General features: G+C 39.3%; 1 protein-coding gene across 1 annotated transcript in view; it reads left to right on the plus strand.

Annotated features, from left to right (window-relative positions):
• Positions 1-11,746, plus strand: part of LOC122816536 (myomesin-3-like) — a 522,511-nt gene that overhangs the window by 228,635 nt on the left and 282,130 nt on the right. The window contains exons 9-10 of the mRNA XM_044089388.1: positions 1,303-1,409; positions 1,508-1,552. Of these exons, the coding sequence (XP_043945323.1) occupies positions 1,303-1,409; positions 1,508-1,552 (152 nt within the window). The remainder of the gene's footprint in view (positions 1-1,302; positions 1,410-1,507; positions 1,553-11,746) is intronic.

Below are 11,746 nucleotides of genomic sequence, written 5' to 3' on the forward strand. Positions count from 1 at the left end.
CAGTGCAGTAAATGACCCCACACAAGAGTGCTAGGTCAAGGACAGAAAATATGCAAGTTTTAAGAAAAAAACGATTTAAAATTAAGTGCAAACAGGAAATTCAGCAAACAGCTTTTGGTTGTGCTCTAAATACAGCTACTAATACAGAAATCAAGTTTAACAAGCCAGAAAATGCTCAAGCTAGGCAGCTATGCAGAAAAACTTAGCAAATAAACAGAGAAAAAATACTTAAAATCTCAAAAGTGGCTCCCTTCTTCTCTCAGCGTTTTTTCCTCTTGGAGGGTGCTTCACCAACAGCCAACAAGCCTGTAAAATTTTCAATTTGATTCAAAAATTTCCCATGAAATACGAACAAACAAGTAATAGACTAACTGCAACCAAACACAGATATGAAAATCCAAAGAAAGTGGGTCCAGCATACCAATATAAAATAAAATCATGATGGATGAAAAGAGCAGAGATGTATTTTAAAGAATGGAGCACTTTGTCCACCAGGGTCTTAATTCCTGGAGATTTACGCAAAGATTTTACAACACCATCCAAATTGGGGGGGGGGGGGGAAGAAAACATAGATCTGCACGTTTTGACAACTAACATATCAGATGTACTGAATAAGTCTTGCTTGATCAACAACTTCCCTTGTAACATTTTAGGTATGATATAAATGTGAACAATAAACATTTAAAACAAATGGAATAATATTGAAATTGTTGTTCCATTGTCATATTTGTATTTATCTGTGTACTTTTATGAACCATTTAGACTGTTGTCTAAATCATTCTGTTTTCCTGGAAATGCATGTAGAGCTTTTTTGGCTACCTATTGAAATGCTGACACTGGAAATGCCAAATGCTTTTCTCCTTTAAACTTCTTTTTGCAGGGGGAGCACGCCCCCCTGTACTCCTCCATATGAGAGTCAGTCTCCCACACCTCCAAACTATATATACCAGCTGCAAGACTGACATGCCAAACAGAAAAGGGAATATTCAGAGAAATGGTATACTGGACTTAGTATATGTAAGTCCATTCTTTTAGCCATTCAGTCTCCATATTTTAGGACTTGCTATAGTAGGTCACAACATTTCAAATGGTTATCTCTTTTTCTCTGCTCTGTTTTTTCCTGTTGTTGACATTTTTTAAATAAAATGTATATGATTAAAGAAAAAGTAGCATAAAGTCAGTCCAAGTCCATCACATCTGACCCTTCATTAGAGGTGGGTCTGGAATATACCAACAGTGGAAATCTGTAACAGTTTCCCGGAGTAAAAATTATACTTTATTCATTTTGTTCTTCTTTTACAGGTCTAAACTGATCTTAACTAATCCATCAGAGCAAGACCTTGGCACATATTCAGTGGAGGTGACAGAAACAGATGGCATATCTTCAAGCCATACATTAACACCTGAAGGCAAGTAACATTGGCAGAGTCTGATCTCATATTGTGTTTGAGTTGTACTGAAGAAGTAATGGATTCTTTCATCGTGAATTTTTTTTCTTTCTTTTCAGAACTAGAAAAACTACTGGCTCGAAGCCATGAAATCAGGAATCCATGTAAGTTGTCTGTGAAATGTAAAACTATTACAGTATTTGTGTGCAGTGCACATGTATGGAACTACAGCATAAATGCATAAGAATGGCTGTCAATCGTAATGTAATTGTGACCTATAAAATGTTCATTAGTGCTGTCTGGTGCTGAAAAGACAGATATAATTTTTAGTTATTTCATTAGTGTTAATTAATGCGGAAAAATTGGGTGGCTGCTCTGCTTGCAGACTGCTAGAAGGCATGACTAACAGTGTTGAAGAGCTGACAATCAGACATGGGAACAGTCCCAGGATCAGTGGTGGCTAGTGACTTCAAATCAAAGGGGGGGGCTGCAGGAGACAGCCGAATGGGTGGGGCCAATGGGATGGGGTGTGACCAACTAGAAAGGGGTGGTGCTATGCTAATAAACAACAAAAAATGGGACTTACAAGCTGCCCTGCTTGCATACTGTTAGAAGGCATGATTAACAGTGTTGAAGAGCTGCCAATCAGACATGAGAGCACTCTCAGGATCAGTGATGGCTAGCGACTTCAAATCAAAGGGGGCCTGCAGGAGACAGCGGAATGGGTGGGGCCAATTGGGAAGGAGTGTGGCCAACTAGAAAGGGGTGGGACTATGCCAAAAACTGCAAAAATTGAGACTTTAATTAAATATGTTGCCCTGCTTACAAACTGTTAGAAGGCATGATTAACAATGTTGAAGAGCTGCCAATCAGACATGAGAGCAGTCCCAGGATTCATTTTAGCAGCTGAGGGTGACATCACAGCTGCTTAAATGAATGTGTTTAGTAGCTGAACTATAGCAAATATGCTTTGAAACATTTTTTTTGTCCTTAACTTCAGGTTGAGGGGGAATTCCAGTGTAAGAATCTCACAGGACAACAGATGAATTAGCTACATTTCTGCCTTTTTGTGAGTTATCATATCATACTGCAACAAAAAGAAAAACATTGTGATACTTAATAATAAAAGTGCACTAGGCATTGGGACATGCTAACACTGCAATGGCAAGCTAGTACCATTATAATGCTGCTCCAAAGCAGTTTCTATAAATGTAATGTTGGTTGTGTTTCCATAGTTTTTATTCCTTTTGAACATTTGAAACTCCATTCAGTGAGTCCTGCAGGTTTAAAAATGTAAACATGATTAGTGGGATGTATTAAGCAGAAAATCCACACTTTTTCTGAGGTACAGTGATCTTTGAATTCATACCTATAACTAGTGGAGATGCAGAAGGTTTGAGAAACTTGCCCCATGCAAAAAACAATGCTTTTATTCTATAACAACACATTTCAAAGTTTAAAAAGAGATGGCTATAAGAAAATTACTTCCAGCTTTAAACATGTGATGCATCAACAGTACATAATGTAGCTGCAAGAGTTAATAAATAAAGCAGAGACAGATCCAAAGATACTGTATAGGAATAAAGTTTATTTGTTAAATATGAGTTATAGTGCAGGAAATAATATAAGAAAAAAGTCTACTTCAAAGATAGCTCATATTTAGGAGGCAAAATATCATTAACAGATGAAGAGGGCCTATAGTACGTTATCGAACATTCATTTGTTCGAAAATGTAAATATCGACCCGTAAATGTCAAACTTTCAGAACAGTGAAGTCTGAAAATGTCGAAACCAGCGTTGTTAAAAAGTTATAGTTGGCCCACTGCAATTTATTGATGTATCACGTCCGTACAGCATCGCATCAGACTTAGTTTATGGGATAATAATGAGCTGGTAAATAAGTGTACGGAGTTGTAAGATGACTGTGCAGGAAAGCTATATTTTTGTAGCATGTATGTATATGTCACATTGATAATAAAATAGTACAAGGTTATGATGTTGTCATTTGAAACTTCACATTCCACTTTCCCCACTGTAGTCCGATCTCAGATTTGGTATATTTAATTAGCGGGGGGTGCAGCCCCCCACAAAAGCAAAAATAGGTGAACTGCATATATTTGAATTTATGTTGTAGTTATGCTGGTTAGGGATAGTAGTCAATTTTTGTAAGTTGTTTTATTGTTAGTGTGAATTCCATTTGCTGATACGTTTTAGTTAGGTTGCTTTAAAATGTTTCCCGGGTATGTGATAATAGTTATTTAGGTTTGTTGTAAGTAAAAGTTAAGGAGTTAGCTTAACACAGGCACAGGATGTCACTTGGGCCAACTATGGCTATTCGATTTTTTGATTTTTGATCTTCTCAGATTTCACTGTTATTGTACTTTGACATTTACAGGTCGATATTTACATTTTCGAACAAATGAACGTTCGATAATGTAATATAGATGTGATGAGGAAGGCCTTCTCTACCAAGTTAGGTCTCTCTGATGTTAATATTCAGCATTGGGTTGATCATAGTTCTTTTTCTGTAACAAAATATATTGATTTTTCTCCACTTCCTCCAGATTGCTGTATCTCATGGCACTTGCAGTATGATGATGTCTATAAATCTTTTGCCAAGGAATTATTTAGGGGTGGGGTTATGTTGCCAGTGTCTGAGCCTACAGCACTCAAAGGCAACATCCTGTTCAGTACTACAACTGGAGTTTGCACTGCAGACATTGTTTAAAGGCTCTTCCAACATTTGTCTTCCTTCTGTCATCCATCAATATCAATGCCTACTTTATCCATTTGGAGAACCCTGGCAAACAGAGACTATCCTGGAAGGAAAGGGCATAGGACATGAAACAACCCCAGATGGGACACAGTCCATCACAGAACATAAACACACACACACACACACACACACACACACACACACACACACACATACACACACACACTGTGTGTGTGTGTGTGTGTGTGTGTGTGTGTGTGTGTGTGTGTGTGTGTGTGTGTGTGTGTAAGCATGCATGAACACTCATTCACTCACACAGTGCAGGCACACACATTCACAGAGAAACCCACATATGTACATAGACAGCCATATATATGCATAGGAGGAGTTTTGAACCTCAACAATTCACCTATCAGCATGTTACTGGAGTATGGAAGGAAACTGAAGCCCCTAGTGAAAAGATACACAAGCAAACAGAGGATGTGTAATATTCACATAGAAGGCACCTCAGCTAGGAAGAGATCCAAAGACCCAGGCACTATAAGGCATCAGTTCTAAATGCTGCACACTATACTCAACAAATGTAAGCTTCTTTTGTAACAATGAGGACATCACCACCACTAGTCTCAAAAGATATGAGAACATTTTGAGGGATTACTTAGTTTCCTGCTCCTTTGATAAAGCTGTGCTGGTCAATGTTCGTGCTTGAAGATAGGCAAGAGACCATTGCTTCAGCTTCCTATTTATCTTGGTTGATGAGAGTCCATCTACTAAAAAGCATCTTGGCCATGTGATTTCATGATGGTCCAATATCACTATACAGTCTTGTATTCGTTTTCGAGAGCAGAGCGCTGATCTCCATGGACCTTTTCCAGACTCAGCGTCTGGTTAAGTGACTCACTCAGAGTCATACAGTTAGGTAATGGAGACTGAGGGAATCAAACCTTGCACATCTGGACCACAGAAAACAGCTTGTTATTAGTGCCTTAGTCCTCTAAGCCAACTGCCAGATACATTTCCAGCCTCTCAAGCAATTCTGACTACTAATCAAAGACAGAGAGATGCATGCCGAGCCACTAAATACTATTGTTTTAGGAATGTAATAAACATTTTATGGTAACAGACCCTGAACTGTGCTGTTCGATTATGACACTAGACAGGATTTTAGGTTACGAAGCAACTTAAATTCAACACAAAAAGCAGCAAACTGCAAACACTGCTACCATCACATGTGCCTTCTTCAAGAGTGACAATCTAAAGTTAAATGCATTATAGTTACTAAGCATTCTTAAAGGTACAAGCACATGTAAGCACATGTTCATAGGTTCATAGGTAGGTACTAGGCTATTGGCCCTAGGGCCTATATAAGCCTAGCCAAATGGTACCCTGGCTTTTGCCACCCAAGAAAATTATTTTCCTGTGCCCCTGTCAAGCAGAGTCACAGAAGTGATCCCCGGGGTGAATTTCCTATCTCCCATCCAGTCATCAAGATTTTTCTTGAAGAGTGCTAATGAGGAGCTTTGTTTGATATAGATAGGTAGTTTGTTCCAGAGTATGGGAAGTCTCTGTGACAGAAATCTATCCCTCCAGCATGTTCTGTTTATTGTGGTGACAAGGTTTAGTTCCCTAGAGCATGTAGCTCGGAGAGATTGGGATTTCTTTACGTGGAGCATGTCCAACAGCTCTGGGTTTGACATAGCTTTTTATGTTAGGCAGAGATCGCCTCTAAGTAGGCGATATGCGACAGAGTAAAGCTGGAGTTTTTTGAGACAGTCTGCGTAGGGCATCTGTTTGAGGCCGGTAATCCTCTTTGTGAGGTATTTCTGTGGCCTTTCCAGTTGTTGTAGATGGCTTGTGAGGTACATACCAAAAGGGGCGTTGTACTCTATAATGGGTCTAAAGAGTGATGAGTAGAGGAGAACAATGACCTCTTTTTTCCAGATGAGAAACCTTTTGTGATGAGGTGTGCCACGTAGAAGGATTTCCTGACTACTGTGGCAATGTGATTATCAAAGACTACTGTCCACCTGTTTCCCAAGGTCTCTTATCACACTTTCGGTGTTAAGTAGACTACCACCTATGTAGTAGTTCATGGGTACAGAGTTATTACTAAAAGGGATGACAATGCACTTTTTGGCATTGAGCTTGAGGCCATGGCTTTGACACCAGGCATCTGTCTCAGTGAGGCCCTTCTGTAGGATGTCCTCATTGTTAGGAGTTTTGATTATGGCTCCTAGTTTGCAGTCATCTGTGAACTTTGTTAGCCAAAGACCTTCTGTGTTAGCCTGTACTTCAGAGAAGTAGATACCAAACAGGAGAGGACCTAGGACTGAACCTTGTGGTACTCCACTTGTCACTGGTCTGAAGTTGAATTTAGAGTCTGCTACTTTCACAGTGTGGGTTCTGTCAGTGAGCCAGTTGGCAACCCATCTTGTGACATAGGGATTTATACCTAGTTTAGTGAGTTTGTCTATAATTCCAGAGTGGGGGATGGTGTTGAAAGCCTTGGCGAGATCTAGATAGGCTGTGTGAACCACCTTACCCTCATCTACGGCTTTGGTGACCGCTTCAAAGAAGTCCATCAGGTTTAGGAGACATGATCTGCCTTTTGCAACCCCAAGCTGGGTAGGGTCCAGAGTTTGGAGATTACCAATGTCATTGTTTATAAGTTCCATGATGATACACTCCATAGCCTTGCAGACCAGGCTTGTCAGGCTAATGGGACAGTAGTTCCCGGGGTCCGTGGTGGCTCCTCCTTTGTGGAGTGGGATAACCGTTGCTGTGCGCCATTCAGTAGGCACAATGCCTGAGGTGAGGCTATGACTGAACATGGTACTTAGTTGGGGTGCCAGTTTGTTCTGTAATTCATGTAGAATGCAGCCTGGGATGTTGTCAGGTCCCATGGATGCTGTGTTCTTGGCTTTGGAGAGTGTGTTTTTTACCTGTGCAGCCTTGATTACAGGTACTTTGCATTCTTCCGGTATAGAGATAGGCCCTTTAGGTGATGAGAGAGGGGTAAGGTTAGCCCTGAACCTATCTGCCAGGATGTTGGCAATATCAGTTGATTCTGTATATTTAGTGCCATTGTGCTGTAACTCAGAGCAGATGTGAGTGTTGCCATTGAGATTCCTGACATAGCTATAGAATGCTTTGTGGTTGTCTTTAGAATCAGTGGCATGTAGATATATATATATATATATATATATATATATATATATATATATATATATATATATATATATCCTAAAAAGCTGTACACAAAGCTGGTATTGTCACAGCTTCATTCTCAAAGGAGAAAGAGAGAGTGAGACCTTTCAAAATGGCATACTACAATTGCATAAAGGCTGATACATATAATCAGTATTTATAAGCATAACTGATACCTTTTAAAAGATTTTAAACTTTGTACTCATTTAAATAGTATTTATCCAAAAACAACTTTTAGATATAGTTTTGTTTTCAGTGGGAAAAGAAACATTTTGCTATACCATTTCTTACTGTTAAGGTGCTAGGGACATAGTTGCACTGTCTGTATTGCTCAGGCAGATGACCTTATAGCCACTGCTGGCCACTTACACTGGAAACTAAGCAGCAAAAGCAAGAGGGTTACAAAAAAAGTATGGACTTCTAGAATTCTTTGGTGGTATCTCTAGCTGGACTATTTTGGCTAGTATTTGTCAAAGTAACATCACACTTCAAGGCATCCTGGGCAGTTCCATGACTCATCTTATTTTCAGAACTTCCATCTTTATCTCAGATAGTTAGCTGTCTCAGTATATTTGATGGTATCTGTGTACTTTGGTTAGCTAAGGTTCTCCTCATCCTTTGTTTGAACACCTGGGTATGGATCTCTGATCTGAAGCTTTGTTGTTGAGACTCCTCAGAAATGGCCAGGATGTGTCTCCATTTATGATTAGGAGTCCAGGGTTGAATTTAGGGAGTTACTCTGGCAGTTAAAGACTGATGCTGGCAGACCTCCGGGCCTTAACGATTGTATTAGCATTAACAGTGTTCTGAAACTATGACAAGCTAAGTTATGACTGTATGGTAAAGTTTTTTAAATGATCACAGTATGTATATTTCTTACTATTTTAACAGTATTTCATTATGGGGTTATTTATTATTTTAACCTTATAATATTTATGTACAGATTTATTTATTTAGGTTAACAGAGGAACAATTTATATACTATGGTAATGTTGAATTAATTATTTTTAAGACATTTTGGAAGTTGTATGAATTTTGAATACATACATACATTGCAGTATGTTATTTAAGGGGAAGGACGGGTTCTTTAAGAAATAATTGTTTAATTAATTGAGTATTTAACACACCTGAAGGATTTGATTTTCAGTTCTGATGAAGCTTTGCATTATACGAGGTGAAAGCGCACTTAACATTGATTGTGTGTGGGTTTGTGTAGAGCCTTTTTACTGCTTTTTGGAGTTCGAGTATTAAAACTATTTTTATCAACTACACCACGTTGATCTGCTTGTTCGACTGCCTTGGATTTCATTTTTTACTCTCCATTTATGATTAGAATGGTACAAGCATCCATTTGAACCCTGCAGAATGGTGACATCAGCTTTTCTTGCACTGTAACACAATATGTTTCCCATTCTCTCTCTCCCTCTCTCTCTCTCTCTCTCTCTCTCTCTCTCTCTCTCTCTCTCTCTCTCTCTCTCTCTCTCTCTCTCTCTGTCTCTCTCTGTCTCTCTCTGTCTCTCTCTCTCTCTCTCTCTCTCTCTCTCTCTCTCTCTCTCTCTCTCTCTCTCTCTCTCTCTCTCTCTCTCTCTCTCTCTCTGTCTCTCTCTCTCTCTCTCTCTCTCTCTCTCTCTCTCTCTCTCTCTCTCTCTGTCTCTCTCTGTCTCTCTCTCTCTCTCTCTCTCTCTCTCCTTCTGTCTCTATTTCTCTCTCTCTTTCTGTCTTTCTAGCTTTAGGGGTACTAGTTGACTTGGTTGAAAGTTTTGCACTGTTCTGGTAGAATTTTGCATTTCATAGAAGTGTTTGTAAACATATTTTGCTTTTGGTCATTTTTCTTGACAGATTTGAATGGAATGGTCATTTGTCTCTGTTTGGATTCCAGCAGAGATACAGCAGTCTGACTGTATCTACAAAGCATCGGCTGTGTGCAGTTTATCTCACTAGCACTGTGTGGAGTAACATGGTAAAACAGAAGAGCTCTGTGAGATTTGAGTTAGGGAAAAATCTTTTTGGCTCTACAGACTGCTCTTTGAGCAGCTCCACTGGACTGTGAATAGTAAGGACTTGACACAGTGCTATAATACATAATCCTCAGAAAATTGCTGGAATTCTGGGGATACAAATTGTGTTCCATTATATATGATTAATTCAGTTGTTATGCCATATCTAGTAACCATTGTCTTGGCTCTGGCAATAATTTGCTGGGTAGTTGCTTTATTTGTTTGTTTGCCTGTTTATTTGTTTCTTTATTTATTTGTTTTCCATGAAAGTCTAACTGGGCAGAAGATCCCTTTCAGTGGAGACCTGGGGAGAAAATAAATATATAAAGTTGAAGGATAATATATTCTACTATAACATTTTCAAATTCTATGCAATACTAAAATATTGTTACTAGTACATGCTTTATTTCAATATCTTTGGAGTAACAGTCCATTACTACAAGGTAGCTCTTTCTCCCAAACTCAACTAGATCTACAAGTATTCTCTGCTATGGACCTGGCTGTGATGGAGTCATTAGCAATCATGTCTTCTAGGATGATTTATGTGTTATGTAAAACTGACATGTCAACACAAACTTTGCAAAGTCTACATTGATAATGAGCCACTATACCGACATTTTGACTTTTTCACAACTCTTAGGCCTTGATGTCCTTCTTCTGGCGTGTTATGAAGAAGGTACAATAAATGTCCTTCTATATCACTGTTGCAGTATTCTTAACCATAGGGATCTCCTGCCAAGGATAGCCCAATGTCTGGCCAGCATACGAAAGCCTTTATATCTTGTATGCACCCTATGTCGCGCATATCTCCCTGTACTGGATGTAGGACATAAACATGATGTACAGATGCAATTACCCAGAACGTCGTTGCTGCCAGTCCAAACATCATCATCATTCATCAGTCTAAACGCCCTTTGCTGTGCTGAATACCTAAGCATCAGATAAGTGCCCCATTGGGGTCTTTTCTCTTTTTATTATTGAGCTTGCATTCCTTTTATTACCTGGAGTTCATGTCATCCAAGAAGGGAAAATGTCAGTGTGGGAGGCAGATTCCCCATGAAGAATGTCACAAACAGTGTGTTTTTGTTTGGGTGCTTCCCATAACAATGCCGCCTTTTTTTTTTTTTTTTTTTTTTAATTTCTCCAAGTCTTTTAAGTTTTTAATACCATGACTGGAATGGACCACATTCCTAAGTCAAAGTATGATTAAAGTGCATGAAATTAGTATTGTTTCAATCTTTGATGTTAGCCAGAAGTGCTTTTTGCAGCACCCACAATGTGCCCAGTACTGACTCCTTCTGCAATTCATATGGAGTTACACGTATCTATAACATATCTAAGTACGATTGTAAATTCTTTTTTTATAAGACCCTTTGCTCCTACTACTACTACTGGAACTGCCTGGGTATCCCATAGTATTTCTAAGGCTTGTGCCTAAGACTCTTAGAAGCCAGTTGGTTTCCCCTGACCATCTATCTGGAAAACCAGAGTCTTAAGCAGTTCACCCAGGGTAGCATGGCAGAATCAATTAACCCCGAGGTACTGCCATTAAGTAGGAAGAAGTCCAAGAAATCTTGATCAGAATCTGTGGCTGTCCAGCTTCAATTGGATGTCTCTCTAGAAGCTGGTGATAGCTGTGTAGGCCATCCAGTGTTGACTTCAGATTCCTCTGCTATGAACCTGATGGAGGCCAGCATGTATCCTTCCTTTTGCACATCCTCTGAGGTTTTTCAGGCATCTGCTATGGACGTCGAGGGGGAACCATGGCTGATTAACTTGGAGGGCCCTAGAGGGATTCCGCAGATTTTGGTTAAAACAAAGAGTTAGAAGGTCACACTGAAAAAACAATCATAAAAAACTAAATGAAAACTCCAACCAAGCTAGAACTTCCAATGAGTGACCTGCCAAACCTCCTGTAACAGAGGCACATGGGATATATGCAAATGACCCTTATGAACATCAGGTGTTTCAGCTATATGGCGATTCTGATTGCCCATGACTTTTACATTTGAAGTCATTTTAATGGACAATTTCAGGCCAATAACCAGGCCTGTGTTTCTTATGCTTAGTCAAACACTCTGCTTATGCTATGCTGATGAGGTCATGATGAGGTCATAACAAGGCAGAAATATGTATATCCATAGCTAGTGGGGTTTGGCTTTATTGGCCTGAAATTGTTAAACTTTTTGGTTTGGTATTTTGCTAATCACTCATTGGAGAGTTTGACTATATAACAGGAGTATATATATCAGTGCACACCCTTATATTATCAGATATGAACTCACACACATATTTCATGCACACACACACACACACACACACACACACACACACACACACACACACACACACACACACACACACACACACACACATGGGTTTATCGCAACTCACTAAAATACACAAATATCAAATCACATATGATTTATGTTGGCATA

Source organism: Protopterus annectens, chromosome 1.part1 (genome assembly GCF_019279795.1).
Source record: "Protopterus annectens isolate FY-2018-M chromosome 1.part1, PAN1.0, whole genome shotgun sequence".
Taxonomy (NCBI): domain Eukaryota; kingdom Metazoa; phylum Chordata; order Ceratodontiformes; family Protopteridae; genus Protopterus; species Protopterus annectens.